The following is a 17,001-nucleotide window of genomic DNA, read 5'->3' on the forward strand; positions in this document are numbered from 1 at the left end:
GGGGAAAGGATGGAGAAAGGCGAGGCCCCCTGCCCGCTCCCCCGCCCGGAGCCGCAGCCCTTTCTCACCTCCCGTGTTGCTGCGCTTGGTGCAGACCACCTCGGGGGGCGTTTCGAGGGGCCTCTTGCGGGAATCCGGGGCCTCGGGCTCCATGGGGGGGGCCTGGGGCGGCGGCTGCTGCTGCTGCGGCGGCTGCGGCGGCGGCGGCGGCGGCTGCTGTGGCGGCGGCGACGGCTGCTGGGGAGGCTGGGGTTGCGGCGGCGGCGGCGGCGGGGGCGGCGGCGGCTGCGGGGCCGCGGAGGCCGTGAAGAGGCCGTGCACCGCGCCGGCGGCCATCATCCTCATGGTGGGGGGGGCAGGGGGCGGGGGGCGGGGGAGGGGGAGGGGAGGGGACGTGGGAGGGGGAGGGGGCGGTGGAGGGGTGGGGGAGGGGGAGCCCCGGAGAGGGAAGGCGGGGGTAGGGGGGAGCCGGTTCTCGGGGGGCTGACAGAGCCTGGAGAGCGGCTGTGAGTAGAATGGCAGGGCCGAGGGGGGTCTCCGATAGAGCCGGGAAAGAACTGAGGAGTGGGGTCTCTCCTGGGACCACAGAGGCTGGGGACTGGACGCGCCACTGGGGGGACAAGACCCCCCCTCTTGGCTCCCTGGGGCAAGAGGGCCGAGCCCCCCAGACCCTGCTCGGGGCGGGGGGCCGGAGGAGCGTGGCCGGAGGTGGGAGGCGGAGGCAGCCGCTAGTGGGGACCCGGGGGGCGGCGGGCGCGGGCGGCGGCGACGACGGGGCTGGCGGTGGCTGCTGGCCCGAGCATCTTCTTCCCGGAGGCTCCCACAGCGCCTGGCCCCTCCCACCCCACGAGGTCACGCCCATGCCGGGTAGGGCCACGCCCTTCGGCGCCCCCATTGGTCCAGCCTTGAAGCCTGGACCACGTCCCTCTGGGTTGGCCACGCCCCTCCCGGCGGCCGAGAGCTGGACCCGAGTCCCCCAGGCTGCCGGGAGGACCCCGGGCTCCTCCAAGCCTCCCCACTCCTCACCTTGAATGAACGTTTATTGAGCACTTACTGTGTGCCAGGTCCGGTTCCAAGCAAGCACGTCACAGACGTTATCGCATTTAATCCCCAGAGCGACCAGCTCTGTGAGTTACACTTATTATCCCTATTTTACAGATGAGGAAACAGCCTTAGGAGCATACTTTGACTTCACTTGGTCAAGACAAGAAATTTCGGCTGGGCGCGGTGGTTCATGCCTGTCATCCCAGTACTTTGGGAGGCCGGGGCGGAAGAGTCACTTGAGCCCAGGAGTTTGAGACCAGCTGGGCAACAATATAGTGAGGCCCCATCTTTACAAAAAAAAAATTTTTTTTTTTTTTTTTTTTTTTTTTTTTTTTTTTTTTTTTTTTTTAATTATTAGCCAGGCGTGGTAGCACATGCTTGTAGTCCCAGGTATCCTGGAGTCTGAGGTGGGAGGATCGCTTGAGCACAGGAGTTTGAGGCTGCAGTCAGCCATGATCAAGCCTGGGAGACAGAGCAAGAAGTCTCAAAATAATAATAATGATGATGATGATAATAATAATAATAATAGAAAAAAGAAAGAGAAAGAAATTTCACTTCACTCTTTTTCAATCCTTTCAGCTGGGAAATTCTCCTTCAACTCTTTCATCCATCCTTTGAAGAATCAGCACCGTGATGCTGAAAGGCCTCAAGGGATTGAATTCACTGAGCAGGAGTTGCAGCCTGAGCACCCGCCCTGGGGCACAACTGGCTTTCCATTCAAACAACAGTACTTAGAGCCTACCTACTAAGTGCCAGGCACTGTCTTTGATGCTGCAGATACAACAGGGAACAAAACAGCCTTGGCCCTTGTACAGTATTACTACTCATGTCATTAAGAAAAATTGGTTTTCAGATGACAAAGTGGAGGCCTGGGAACATCGAGGGTGGCTTGTCCAAGGGCACACAGCTTGAGAGAGAGAAACTGGGATGTGAACGCAGGACAAGTCCAATTTCAGAGCCCAAAATCGTTGGAACTAGGGGGCCTTTCTTTGGAATTATTGCTGTTATTCTGTGTTCCTTGATACCAGAATTTCCTTCTCCCTGGACTCTTAATCTCCAAGGAATCTTTCCTTCCTGCGTTGGTCAGAGGCAAGATTAGGCTTAGAGGGGGTCTGGATGTGGGTAATTGTGGCTACTGTGGAATCTGCGGCAGGGGGATCGGCTCCAACATGCCCCCTGCTCCTCCCTTGCCATGCTCTCAGGTCCCCAGGATTGGGGGGTAGCAGATGGCCTGGGGTGGATGGGGTGGCTACCCATCTGTCCCCTCCCCCCCATTGTCCCCAGAGCCAAGGGGGATGGGAGGGGGCTGTGGTCCAGTGCAGTCTGGATCCTCCCCCTCCATCTTCCTGGAGGGAGCTGAGGAGCTGGTTGCCATGGAGACAGGAAAGAGGCAAGAGGGATGCAGAGAGATAAGGGGGTCAGGCTGAGTTCCACACCTTAGACCCTTTGAGTCAAATAGCCTCACACCACACAGGTACGTATCCCAACATCCATGAAGTTAGCTGTGAAGTTTTCCCCTCTGTGTGACACACACAGAGTCACACTGGCCCTGTTGCAGGTGCACAGGTGCACAGTTTCAACACAGTCTCACACAGAAACACTCACAGGGGATAGGCACACGCACACACACATACACACTCATCTGTAATGCACATTCAATCATGCAGACGCAAAGCCACAACACAGGCTCTCATACACAAATAGACACACACATATCTAATATGGAGGTATGCCCCAGGTGCACATATTCAGAGCCACGACAGTTCCACACTTGGCCCCGCACACTCGGAAAAGTTACAAATCCATGATCAAAGCCACAGGACATCCATGGCCTATGTTACATAAGACATATGAGCGACATGTGATGTATAGACTGACGAACAGACTCAGTCATTCCTTGCACACACATCGGGTAAACACACACATTTAGATACACAGCCCACACAGGCTAACACACACAATAACTGGACTTCACGGGTCACTCAGTGACACGCACAACACACATGGAAAGCTGTGTGCCACTCAGCCCCCACCCCCGAGTCATGCCTGCAGCCCCAACCCTGCGCTCCCCCCATCGAGCCCTCCCATTTGGACACACACAACAGCACGGTTGGTCACGCACTCACACTCACACACAAACACGAACCTCCTGCTAGATATTTTTAAACCCAGGCTAGTTCTGCTTCCATGGCAACCACCCCAAACCCATCACCATAGCAACCCAACGTCAGCTTTCCAAGCACCAAATCCTGGGGGACTGCAGGGCCCCAATCAGAGGCTGGCAGAGGGAGCTGCTGCACCCTTTACCATCATCCATGCCTCCCCTGTGCCCCCACCCCAGAGCTTTCAGGGGAGCAGTCACCCTAGTCTGGGCAGGGGCCAGAGTCAGGGATACCAGAGAGCCAGACCAAGCTGGGACAGGGGCATCCCCAAACCTGCCTGTTCCTTCCATCCTGGCAGAGCTATATGGAGAGGCTCGCTGGAGTGAAGGTCGGCCTGCACAAGCCTGGGTGTGCATTCTGGCTCTGCCACTTACATGCCGTGTGACTTGGCCATGCCCTTACCCTCTCTGAGTCTCGCATTCTTTAATTTGGAAAATGTTGCTGCTGCTGTTAATATCCCCTTTATTTTTATTTTTTATTTATTTTTATTTTTTGGTACTTTTAGTAGAGACGAGTTTTCACCACGTTGGCCAGGTGGGTCTTGAACTCTTTTTTTTTTTTTGAGACGGAGTCTCGCTGTGTCTCCCAGGCTGGAGTGCAGTGGCGTGATCTCGGCTCACTGCAAGCTCCGCCTCCCGGGTTCACGCCATTCTCCCGCCTCAGCCTCCCAAGTAGCTGAGACTACAGGCGCCCGCCACCACGCCCGGCTAGTTTTTTTTGTATTTTTAGTAGAGACGGGGTTTCACCATGTTAGCCAGGATAGTCTCGATCTCCTGACCTCGTGATCCACCCACCTCGGCCTCCCAAAGTGCTGGGATTACAGGCTTGAGCCACCGCGCCCGGCCGGGTCTTGAACTCTTGATCTCGGGTGATCTGCCCGCCTCGGCCTCCCAAAGTGTCAGGATTACAGGCGTGAGCCACCGTGTCTGGTCAATATCCCCTTTAAATAACTGTTATGATTTGGTGGTTAAAAGTCCAGGCAGATCTACATCCAGATTCTGGCTTTCCCACTTCTTAGCCATGTGAACTCAGGCAAGGGCCTTCTCCTCTCTATGACAAGTCTCGGGGGTAAATAGTCCAACTACACAGGGCTGCTGGGAAGATTCCCCAGCCAAGCGGTATGGCAACTGTCCTAAGAACTTTGCATGTATTCTAACGTATTTCAGTCTTAAACACAGTCTTATAGGTAGAGTACTATTCTTATACCCATCTTGCAGAAAAGGAAACTGAGACCCAGAGAGCTTGCCTGGTGTCACATAGCTACACAGTTTAGAAGGATGGGATTTGGGCCGGGCACAGTGGCTCACACCTGTAATCCCAGCACTTTGGGAGGGCGAGATGGGAAGATCACTTGAGTCCAGGAGTTCAGGACCAGCCTGGACAACATGGTGAAACCCCATATGTACTAAAAAATTCAAAAATTAGCCAGGAGTGGCTGTGCACACCTGTAATTCCAGCTACTTGGGAGGTTGAGGCACAGGAATCACTTGAACCCAGGAGGCGGAGGTTGCAGTGAGCTGAGATCGTGTCACCGCACTCCAGCCTAGGTGACAGAGAGACACTCTGCCTCAAAAAAAAAAAAAAAAAAAAAAAAAAAAAAAAAAAAAAAAGAAGGAGAAGAATGAATGGGATGGGATTTGAGCCTGGGCAGTCAAAGACACATCTTTAGCCATTTCTCTCTCCTGCCTCTCAAAGAGGGCAGTTTGGAGAAGGGTGATAGAATGGTACATCCTTGGAAAGGCTTTCTAGCTTTTGTTTTCTGGGATGAGATGAAAGGCCTCAGTCTTCCAGCCTGCAGAATGGAAGTTGAAATGATACTGCTGGCTGGAGTGTCAGGAGGATCAATGCACCTGTTGGGCTCTGAGGACAGGCTGGTGCCCCTGAGTGCTCTTGTAGGTGCAGAGTAGATCGGGAGAGGTTGGGCGAGTGGGCAAATGGGCAAGCATTACCTGTGCAGGCTCAGGAGGGAAGCTCACTGGCGCTCAAACCTCAGCTTTCCCAGCCTGGTGATCTCAGGCACGGGCTGTCTCCAGCCTAAGCCTCAGTCTCACCATCTGTCAAATGGGAATCATGACCATACTCGGGGTATGACAAGGAGTCCATGAGCCAAAGCAGGCAAAACCACTTGGCATGGATCTCAGCAAAGAGATAAATCTGAGCTGCTATTAATATCCTCCATCCACTCAGTGCACAGGATTTAGGAGAGGCAGGACTGCAAACTTTTTGCAGGGTTTTTGCAAACTTTGTTGACTCACAGTGAGAAACACACTTCATGATGCAATGCATATATTAGGTTGGTACAAAATTCATTGCGATTTTTGTCATCAAAAGCAACGGCAAAAACCGCAGTTATGTTTGCACCAATCTAATACAACTGAAATGAAAGTTTCATGAAACCATGCTTCATCTCCACCTTAGTCTACATTATGTCGACACTATGTGCACAGACTCTGAATTTTTTTTTTTTTTGAGACAGAGTCTTGCTCGGTTACCCAGGCTGGAGTGCAATGGTGCGATCTCGGCTCACTGCAACCTCCACCTCGTGGGTTCAAGCAATCCTCCCGCATCAGCCTCCCAAGTAGCTGGGATTACAGGCACCTGCCATCATACCCGGCTAATTTTTGTAGAGATGGGGTTTCACCGTGTTGTTCAGGCTGGTCTGGAACTCCTGACCTGAGGTGATCCATCCGCCTTAGCCTCCCAAAGTGCTGGGATTACAGGTGTGAGCCACTATGCCTGGCTGACTCTGATTTATTATATGCTATTGAAAAAACTACTGGTTGATTCCACAGCCTGCTAAGCAGTTGTGACCGACAGTACAGAAAACCCTGGTGTGGAGATTAGAATGTGGAATCCTTGAGTCCCTGGAGGATTTTAAGCAGGGAAGTGACACGGCCATCATAGGGGCGATGAAGGAAAGGGGGCTAGATGGGGGCTGGGATGAAGCCACAATGGACTCTATGGAGGAGGGCTTCTTTGCCTTTACCCCCTGGCAGAAGCAGGGGACATGGAGATTGTTTGAGCCTGGGAATTCAAGGCTGCAGTGAGCTGTGAGATGGAGAGGTGTGGTCATATACCAACAGCAGAAAGCAGCTATCTCAGCGCTTTGCACAAAAAGGTATAGTGGGGAGGAGCGTGAACCCCAGACACTCATCTGCTCGGCAAATATTTACTGAGCACCTACTATGTGTTGGGCACTGTTCTAGGCGCTGGGGATACAGCAGTGAACAAAGCAGATACAGATTCCTGATCTCATGAGCTCACGTACCGGGGAGACAGATAATCAAGTAAAAAAGGAATACACAGAGTGTGATAGATGAGGGTAAGTGCTGTGGGGAAAATGCAGCAGGGGAGGAGGAGGCATAGGATATGGGGGCAGGGGAGATGGCTGCAATTTTATTTATTTATTTATTTATTTATTTATTTATTTATTTATTTATTTTTGAGATGATGTCTTGCTCTGTCGCCCAGGCTGGAGTACAGTGGCGCAATCTCAGCTCACTGCAAGCTCCGCCTCCCGGGTTGACGTCATTCTGCTGCCTCAGCCTCCCGAGTAGCTGGGACTACAGGTGCCTGCCACAATGCTCAGCTAATTTTTTGTATTTTTTAGTAGAGACGAGGTTTCACTGTTCTAGCCAGGATGGTCTCGATCTCCTGACCTCGTGATCCGCCCGCCTCGGCCTCCCAGAGTGCTGGGATTACAGGCGTGAGCCACCGCGCCCGGCCTTTTTTGTAATTTTTTGGTAGAGACGGGTTTCACCGTGTTAGCCAGGATGGTCTCGATCTCCTGACCTCGTGATCCGCCCGCTTTGGCCTCCCAAAGTGCTGGGATTACAGGCATGAGCCACCGCGCCTGGCCTATTTATTTATTTATTTATTTTTAGATGGAGTCTCACTCTGTCGCCCAGGCTGGAGTGTGGTGGTGCGATCTCAGCTCACTGCAACATCTGCCTCCTGGGTTCAAGCGATTCTCCTGCCTCAGCCTCCCAAGTAGCTGGGATTACAGGCCCGCGTCATCATGCCCAGTTAATTTTTGTATTTTTAGTAGAGATAGGGTTTCACCATGTTGGCCAGGTTGGTCACGAACTCCTGACCTTAAGTAATCTGCCCACCTCAGCCTCCCAAAGTGCTGAAATCATAGGCATGAGCCACCACACCTGGCCTGCAATTTTAAATAGGGTTGACATAGAGAGAGAAGGCCTCACTGAGGAGTGACATTCGAGCAGAGACCTGAAGGAGGTGGAGGCAGTGGGCTGCATGGGTCTGTAGGGGGAGCAGCAGGTGCAAAGGCCCTGAGGCAGGAGTATGCCTGGTGTGTTGGAGGAAGAGCAAAGAGCCTAGAGAAGGTGGAGGAGAGCAGGGGAGGGAAATAGTGGGAGGAATAAGGCTAGAGTGTTAGTCAGGGAGCCAACTGTGCAGGGGGCCTTGAGAACCACCGTAAAGACTTTAATTTGCACACCTGTAATCCCAACACTTTGGGAAGCCAAGGCAGGAGGATCCTTTGAGACCAGGAGTTCGAGATCAGCCTGGACAACATAGTGAGACTGTGTCTCTACAAGAAATTAAAATAAATTAGCCAGATGTGGAGGCATATACCTGTAGTTCCAGCTACTCTGGAAGCTGAGGATCGCTTGAGCCCAGGATGCCAGGGCTGTAGTGAGCCAAGATCACACCATTGCGACAGCCTCGGTGACACAGTAAGACCATGACTCTAAATAAAATTTTTTTTTTTTTTTTAAGACTTAGATTTGACTCTGATTTAAGTGGGAGCCATGGGAGGGTTTTGAACAGAGGAAGAACTTGAGCAGACTTAAACTCAGGCTATTCACGCTCAGTGAATTGAAGACCACACAGGATCCTTCTGGGTTGGACACAGTGGTTCATGCCTGTAATCCCAACACTTCGGGAGGTCAGGGTGGGAGGGTTGCCTTGAAGCCAGGAGGTTGAGGCTGCAGTGAGCTGAGATCACACCACTGCACTCCAGTCTGGGTGACAGAGTGAGACCCTGTCTCAAAAAAAAAAAAAAAAAAAAAAGTGGGGGAGGCCGGGCACCGGTGGGTCATGCTTGTAATCCCAGCATTTTGGGAGGCTGAGGCGGGCAGATCATCTGAGGTCAGGAGTTTGAGACCAGCCTGGCCAACATGGCGAAATCCTGTCTCTACCAAAAATACAAATATTAGCCAAGTGTGGGGGCGGGCGCCTGTAATCCCAGCTACTCGGGAAGCTGAGGCAGGAGAATCATTTGAACCTGGAAGGCGGAGTAAGACTCTGTCTCAAAAAAAAAAAAAAAAAAAGATTGGGGGAATCCTGGCTGTGTATGAAGAACATGGTATCAGGGATAGGGGCAGAAGTAAGGAGCCCAATAGGAGGTGACTTGGACGATCCAGGTGAGAGGTGCTGGTGGTTGGACCAGGATGTGAGGCAGCAGTGCTGGTGGGAGACGTCTTGGAGTCCCAGTTCTCCCCTGGGACTTTGGGCAAGTCATTTCAGAACCTGTTTCTCTATTTACAGATGAGGATGATAATAAAGCTGCCACCTCACAGGGTTCCTGTGTGGTCTTCATTTCACTGAGCGTGAATAGCCCCTGGCACAAGTGCCGCCTGCCATTGTCACTAATTTTATCCTCAAGGTTCCTGGATCAGGGCACCTCTGTACCTTGCCCAGTGGTGCACAGGTGGGCTTCGGGGAGGAGGATAAAGAGAAGAGATTTAATCTTGTGTGTTGATTGTGTGCTTATCTGATCCTGAGGATATCTGAGTGAGGGCTTTCTCTTCCTAACAGCCTCACTGTAGTAGGCAGTATTGAAGTCCAGTGAGGGGCGTTACGTTGCCCAGAAGCCCACAGTGAGTTGGGGGCTGAGCCAGGGCTAGAGATCTATCCCTGCCTCCTGTTTCTCAGGCCTGTGTTCCCAGTCCTGGCTGCCACCTTGGTGATTTTGGCAACTGACTGAGTCCCCTCCCCCCCGCCCCAGCCTCAACATCTTCCTATGAGTCCCTGCTGCCTCTGGGAGAAATTCCAAACTCTCCCGGTTGCTCAGGCCAAAACCTTGCGGTTGCCCTTGACACCCCTTTCTTCCTCACACCCACATCCACTCCATCAGCAAACCCTTTCTGCTCTACCTCGAGTTCCAAATCTCACCCCATCTCCCTACCTCCAGCAGCACCACCGAGTGGGGGTCCATTAGCTTCCACCTGGACTCTCCCAGGGGCCTCTTCTCTCAGCCACCCACTTCCACACCGGCCCACCCTTTCTCACGAGCAACCAGAGTTATCCTTTTTTTGAGACTGAGTCTCTCTGTCTCACCAAGGCCAGAGCGCAATGGCTCAATCTCAGCTCACTGCAGCCTCAGCCTCCTGGGTTCAAGCGATTCGTTTGCCTCAGCCTACCGAGTAGCTGGGATTACAGGCATGTGCCACCACACCTGGCTAATTTTCGTATGTTTAGTAGAGATGGGATTTCACTATATTGACCAGGCTGGTCTCAAACTCCTGACCTCAAATGATCTACCCGCCTTGGCCTCCCAAAGTGCTGGGATTACATGCATGAGCCACCGTGCCCGGTCCAGAGTCATCCTTTTCAAAGGTGAGTCAGATCACACACTGTGCTGTATCTAAAAGAAATAAAATGGGGGTTTCTGGCCAGGCACAGTGGCTCATGCCTGTAATCCAAGTACTTTGGGAGGCCGAGGCAGGAAGATTTTGTGAGGTCAGGAGTTCAAGACCAGTCTGGGCAACACAGTGAAAGCCCATCTCTTAAAAAAAAAAAAAAAATTCAGCCTGGCACAGTATCTTGCACCTGTAGTCCCAGCTACTTGGGAGGGTGAGGTGGGAGGATCATTTCAACCCAGGAACTCAAGGCTGCAGTGAGCCTTAATGGTACCACTCACACTCCAGCTTGGGTGACAAAACAAGAGCCTGTCTCAAAAAAAAGTGTGTGTGTGGGGGTGATTTCCATAAGAACCTTGAGGAGCAATCTACATTGCTCTATTTCTTGGCTTAGGTTGTAGAAGAAGAAGGCACTTTCTGTGTGTCTCTTATGACTACAAATAGTATGAACGGGTCGGCCGTGGTGGCTCACGCCTGTAATCCCAGCAGTTTGGGAGGCTATGGCGGGTGGATCACAAGGTCAGGAGTTTGAGACCAGCCTGGCCAAAGTGATGAAACCCCATTTCTACCAAAAAGTACAAAAATTAACTGGACGAGGTGGCACGTGCCTGTATTCCCAGCTACCTGGGAGGCTGAGGCAGGAGAATCGCTTGAAGCCAGGAAGTGGAGGTTGCAGTGAGCCAAGATCATGCCACTGCACTCCAGCCTAGGTGACAGAGTGAGACTCCGTCTTAAAAAAACAAAACAAAACAAAACAAACAAGCAAACAAACAAAAAACCCAAGTTGAACTGTAACAGAGCTGGGCTTTGAACCCTGGCAGCCTGGCTACAGGGGCTATCTTTTTAAGTGCTTCGCCAGCTGCCTCCCTTTCTCACGTGTCCCCCACCCTCAGCTGTAACGCCTCCCCACCCCATGGTCCTCTCCCTCCCTGGCGATCTTGATGCTTCCCTGGTTTAGAACCGCAAGTGCGTAGACTTATGCTGATCCTATGCAATCATTTTCGGTTACATTTAATTTTAGTAATTTCTCCCCTTCATCTGTCCCCCACAGGCGCCCACTCTTGTGTACTTAATTTTTGGCCTTCCCATCTTTCTATTCTTTTATCAAGATCCCTGTGTATCCTTACAGTTAGTTTCGTGTATGTGTGTTTTAAATTTGTAGAGTCGTTGTTAAGCTACAAACCTCATTCTCTTTCTTTCTTTGTTCTTTTTGAGAGCCCTCTGGGTGGATATGCTTATTTCTAGCTGGAGATGAGTGAGTCTTGCAGACTCTGGAGAGGCTGCCCCGGTTCAAGTTCCATCCTCACTGCTTATGGGATGAACGACCTTGGGCAAGTTACTTAACCTCTCTGGGTCTCAGTTTCTCCATTTGTAAGATGAAAGTTGTTAAATAATGGTCACTTTCTCATAGGATTGTTGCAAGATGGTTTTTGGGTTGTTTTTTAGAGATGGAATCTGGCTCTGTCACCCAGGTTGGAATGCAGTGGTGCCATCATAGCTCACTGCAGCTTCAAGCTCTGGTACTTACTTGGTCTTGAAACCCACTGGGAAACAGTAGAACAGTGAGTTTTGCAAAGGCGGGAACAAGGAACTGAGTAGAGGGTACCTCCTTATGCTGGAAGGTCCTGGGCTCCAGCGATCCTCCTGACTTGACTTGCTAAAGTGCAAGCTGATATCTTTTTTTTTTTTTTTTCTGAGATGGAGTCTTGCTCTGTTGCCCAGGCTGGAGTGCAGTGGCATGATCTTGGCTCACTGCAACCTCTGCTTCCCGGGTTCAAGCAATTCTCCTGCCTCAGCATCCCAAGTAGCTAGGATTACAGGCACGCGCCACCATGCCCAGCTAATTTTTGTAATTTTTAGTAGAAATGGGGTTTCACCATATTGACCAGGCTGGCCTCGAACTCCTGACCTTGTGATCTGCCCACCTTGGCCTCCCAAAGTGCTGGGATTACAGGCGTGAGCCACTGCGCCCGGCCCAACTGGTATCTTAAAGCATTCAGCATCTGGCATTTACTGAGCAATACATTGATGTTAGCTTCTCCCTCTTTTACATTGCTGTGTAGTATTCCACTGTGTATTCCATATTCTACTTCTCCAGCCCTAATGATGGACATCTAGTTCCCTCCAACTCCTTGCTGCCTAAATTGCACTTCAACGGACATCCTCATACAAACCTCATTTACAGTCCTGTTGGACAGCGTGATAATTGGGTCATCAGGCATCCTCACATTTAATTTCTTAAAGTATTGCTGGATTGTTCACCAGAAGGGATGCACCTATTTGGCCTCCTACCATCCGTGGTGAATGATCCATTCTTGCATATGTTCCTTCAGAACTTGGTGTTCTTAGATTGTCTAATTTTTGCCAATCTGTTGGATGTCAGAGAATGAATGTATTGCTTTGATACTTTTTTTTTTTCCTTTTTTTTGAGATGGAGTCTCGCTCTGTCGCTCTGGCTGGAGTGCAGTGGTGCGATCTCAGCTCACTGCAACCTCTGCCTCCTGGGTTCAAGTGATTCCCCTACCTCAGCCTCCCAAGTAGCTGGGATAACCATACTCAGCTAATGTTTTTGTATTTTTAGTAGACGGGGTTTCACCAGGTTAGCCAGGCTGATCTCGATCTCCTGACCTCAAGTGATCCACACGCCTCAGCCTCCCAATGTGCTGGCCTGAGCCTGAGCCACCATACCCAGCCTTAATACTTTCTTATGTAGATCAGCTTAGCTTCTCTGGGTTTCCTCAGTCTTCATCTCTACCCAGAGTTATCACAAACTGACGTGTGTGTGTGTGTGTGTGTGTATAAGGCTATCAACATGAACCCTTCAATATTATATATGTATATGTGTGTGTGTGTGTGTATATATATATATATATATATATTAGTATTTTGGAGACAGGGTCTTGCTCTGTTGCCCAGGCTGGAGTGCAGTGGTGCAATATCAGCTCACAGCAGCTTCAACCTCCTTGTCTCAAGCAATCCTCCCATCTCAGCCTCCTGAGTAGGTGGGACCACAGGCATGCACCACCACACCCGGCTAATTTTTGTATTTTTTGTAGAGTCGGGGTTTCGTCATGTTGCCCAGGCTGGTCTCAAACTCCTGAGCTCATGCAATGCACCTGCCTTAGCCATCCAAAGAGCTGGGATTACAGGCCTGAGTCACCACGCCTGGGCCAAACACTTTCATATTTTAATTGCTGACACAGTAGAAAAGGAATCATAATAGTACATCCCTTCTAAACTATTAAGAAGATTCAATGAATGATAATAGCCACCATTTATTATGTGTTTACTACACGGTGTGTGCTGTGCTAAGCTGTGTATGTATTTACTCACTTATTTCCTCTAAAAGCTCTGGGAGGTCCCTGCTGCTGCCATCACCCCCATTTTATAGATGAGAAAACTGACACATGAAGAAGTTGACTGCAAGAAGCAGAGCTAGGATTGAAATCCAGGCAGACAGGCTAATTAACCATCTCACTGCCTCTCCATGAACCTATGCAGGAAAAATACACAGGGCTTCACGAATGTTCTGTATCATCTCACCTGTGATACTCAGGCAGGGCAATCCAGAAGGGCTTGGGGAATGTTTGCTGATTGCCTCTGCAAATTTCTTTTATCGAGATGAGGTCTCGCTCTGTTGCCCAGGCTGGAGTGCAGCAGCACGCATAATCATAGCTCACTGCAGCCTCAGTTTCCCCCGTTCAAGACGTCCTCTTGCCGCAGCCTCCTGAGTAGCTGGGACTACAGGCACACACCACCGCACCCAGCTAATTTTTTTAATTTTTAATTTTTAGTAGAGATAGGGTCTCACTATGTTGCCCAGGCTGGTCTTGAACTCCTGGGCTCAAACGATCTGCCTGCCTCAGCCTCTCAAAGTGCTGGAATTACAGACATGAACCACTGCATCTTCTCCATAAATTTCATAATGGGTTGAGCTATTGGGACATTTTCCAAGCATAATAATAATTGCATGTTACATTTGGGAGAAAAACATCATTTTAGAGTGTATAAAACCTGAAAGGGACCTCATTGGGGTTATTTCCGCATCTGTAAAAGGTTAGGGTAAGACCCATGGTCCCTCTCCTTTCCAGAGTCCCTGTGTTTACCACATCAAAGCATTTATAACCATAACCATCACAAATTTTAAAACCATCACAGGTTTTAAAATTTATTTATTTATTTATTTATTTTGAGACAGTGTTTTGCTCTGGCCCCCAGGCTATAGTGCACTGGTGCAATCTCGGCTCACTGCAACCTCCGCCTCCGGGGTTCAAGCAATGCTCCTGCTTCAGCCTCCCAAGTAGCTGGGACTACAGGTATGCACCACTATGTCCATCTAATTTTTGTATTTTTAGTAGAGATGGGGTTTTGCCATATTGGCCAGGCTGAACTCAAACTCCTGACCTCAAGTGATCCTCCCGAAGTGTTGGGGTTACAGGCATGAGCCACCGCACCCGGCCAACAGCTAGGTTTTTATGTGAATCCTCAAGAGCAGCACTTCTGCAGGGCACACAGTGGTCACCCAGGTCTTTCCTACTCTGCACCTGCACCTGCTGAGTGTGACTGGAGAAAAACACATAATACAGTGGTGAGACTGAGCTCACCACAATTTCCCGATTACTCGCCTGGGGACTGGGGACTGCCTGCCAACCCCAATCCTGTCCATTCACTCTCCCACCCTCCTGGGAATCTATTTCCTACCTGTGGTTCCCTCCTCCAACCTTGCCCACCTCTTCTCCATCCTCACACTCACCCTTGACCCTGTTCCTAGTTCCTAGAGAGAAGAGAAGTCATTAGGAAACTTCCTCAGGTTTTCTTGTTTTTTTTTTTTTTTTTTTTTTTTTGTTTTTTTTTGTTGTTGTTGTTGTTGTTTGTTTGTTTTGTTGTTGTTGTTTTTTGTTTTGAGATGGAGTCTCACTCTGTCGCCCAGGCTGGAGTGCAGTGGTGCAATCTCGGCTTACTGCAACCTCCACCTCCCGGCTTCAAGCGATTCTCCTGCCTCAGCCTCCTGAGTAGCTGATACTACAAGTGCACGCCACCACGCCCGGCTAATTTTTTATTTTTATTTTATTATTTTATTTTATTTTATTTATTTTATTAGAAATGGGGTTTAACCATGTTGGTCAGGATGGTCTTGATTTCCTGACCTTGTGATCCACCTGCCTTGGCCTCCCAAAGTGGTGGGATTACAGGCGTGAGCACCGCACCCGGCCCTTACGCAGGCTTTCAACACATCTACCCACCTACCCACCTACCTGTGACCTATTGTTTGCCTCTCTCATGTTAACTGCAGAAACACTCTCAGCCAAGGCCGACTTCTATGTGTGTACACTTGGTCCCCTTCTCTCTCGCCTACTCAGGGACATCAGTCAAGCAAACCTCTGCTTTCTCTCCTGTACCATCAATTCCCCGGTATCTCCTGGAGCATTCTCATTGGCATCAAAGCACTTTCTAATACAAACTTGCTTTTTCTTTTCTCTCTCCTTTCTTTTTCTTTGAGATGGAATCTTGCATTGTTGCCTGGGCTGGTAGATCACTTGAGGCCAGGAGTTCAAGACCAGCCCGGCCAACATGGGTGAAATCCCATCTCTACTAAAAATACAAAGATTAGCTGGGTGTGGTGGCTGGCGCCTGTAATCCCAGCTACTCGGGAGGCTGAGTCAGGAGGATGGCTTGAACCCGGGAGGTGGAGGTTGCAGTGAGCTGGGATCGTGCCACTGCACTCCAGCCTGGGCAACCAAGTGAGACTCTGTCTCAAAAAATAACATAATAAAATAAAATAAAACAACACAGTCATCAGAGGTATTTGTACTCATCTTGTGTCTCTGATTCCTTTTCCTTGCAAATCTGTGACTTTGCCAAATCAGCTGTTTTTTTTTTTTTTCCCCCAGGCTGGTCCTGAACTCCTGGGGCCAACTGATCCTCCTGTCTCAGCCTCATGAGTAGCTGAGACTACAGGCATGTGCCACCACGCCTGGCTGTTTTTAAAATGTTTTGTAGAGACAGAGTCTCCTTATGTTTCCCAGGCTGGTCTTGAACTCCTAGGTTCAAGTGATCCTCCCTCCTCAACCTCTCAAATAGCTGGAATGGTGGGTGCAAACCACCATGCCCAGCTCCAAATCAGCTCTTGGTGATGTTACCAATGACCCCTATGTGGATCAGTCCCGTCGTCCAGTGGCCTGTCCTCATATTACTTGAACTCCCTCCTCATTGACAGTCATGCCTTCCTCCTTGGTTTATTTTCTCCCTTAGCTTCCAGGACACTCCACTCTCAAGACTTCCCTTCTGGCCCAGTGGCTCCTCCTCTGCAGTCCTCCCCGTCCTTGGAGTCTTTAAACATTGGACGGCCATAGGGCTCAGTTCTTGATTCTCTTCTCCTTTCTCTCTTCACTCACTCTTTTGGTGATGGACTCCCAAATCAATTAATCTAGGTTGGATCTTATCCCTGAACTCTGACTCATATTCACCCGTACTCTCAACATTTCCACTGGGAAGTCTACTGGGTACCTCAACATGTCCAAAACCAAATTTCTGATTCACATTCTCCTCCTGTCTCCCCGTACCTGCAATTCATCTAATCTCAATAAATGGAAATCTCATCTTGGCATCTTTTCAGATCAAAAACCTTAGAGTTGGCTGGGCGTGGTGGCTCACGCCTGTAATTCCAGCACTTTGGGAGGCTGAGGTGGGTGGAACACCTGAGGTCAGGAGTTCAAGACAAGCCTGGCCAACATGGTGAAACCCTGACTCTACTAAAAATGCAAAAAATTAGCCAGGCATGGTGGCGGACGCCTGTAATCCCAGCTACTCTGGAGGCTGAGGCAGGAGAATCGCTTGAACCCGGGAGGCGGAGGTTGCAGTGAGCCGAGGTCGCGCCATTGCACTCCAGGAAACTTAGAATCATTTTTGACTCTTCTCTTTCTCTTCCTCCCAACACTCAATCCATCAGCAAATTCTGTCAGCTCTACCTTCAGAATAGATTCTAACCACTTCTCACCACCTCCGCTGTCACCACCCTCGTGGAAGCCACCATCACCTCTCATTCTAATGATTTTTTTAATGTGTTGCTTAAATTTTTTTTTATTGAGGCAAAATTCACATTAACGGAAAATTAACCATTTTAAAGTGAGCAATTCAGTGGCATTTAGTACATTCATAATGTTGTGCAATCATCACCTCCATCTAGTTCC

At 50.1% G+C, this 17,001-nt stretch overlaps 2 protein-coding genes across 4 annotated transcripts in view; one reads left to right on the plus strand and one right to left on the minus strand.

Moving 5' to 3' along the window:
• The window catches only part of LOC105478570 (NOVA alternative splicing regulator 2), a 36,667-nt gene extending 35,852 nt beyond the window's left edge, over positions 1 to 815 (minus strand). The window contains exon 1 of one of the 2 annotated variants that reach the window (XM_011736024.3): positions 69 to 815. In XM_011736024.3, the coding sequence (XP_011734326.2) occupies positions 69 to 345 (277 nt within the window). In that variant the 5' untranslated portion in view covers positions 346 to 815. The remainder of the gene's footprint in view (positions 1 to 68) is intronic. The other variant, XM_071087188.1, reaches the window with a different exon arrangement.
• Positions 1 to 17,001, plus strand: part of LOC105478568 (coiled-coil domain containing 61) — a 77,420-nt gene that overhangs the window by 13,088 nt on the left and 47,331 nt on the right. For both annotated transcript variants that reach the window (XR_011617680.1, XR_011617679.1), the window contains 4 exons: positions 1,159 to 1,319; positions 1,624 to 1,853; positions 6,203 to 6,324; positions 6,413 to 6,528. The gene's annotated coding sequence lies outside the window, so the exon portion shown is untranslated. The remainder of the gene's footprint in view (positions 1 to 1,158; positions 1,320 to 1,623; positions 1,854 to 6,202; positions 6,325 to 6,412; positions 6,529 to 17,001) is intronic.

The sequence above is a fragment of the Macaca nemestrina genome, chromosome 20 (assembly GCF_043159975.1).
Source record: "Macaca nemestrina isolate mMacNem1 chromosome 20, mMacNem.hap1, whole genome shotgun sequence".
NCBI classification, from domain to species: domain Eukaryota; kingdom Metazoa; phylum Chordata; class Mammalia; order Primates; family Cercopithecidae; genus Macaca; species Macaca nemestrina.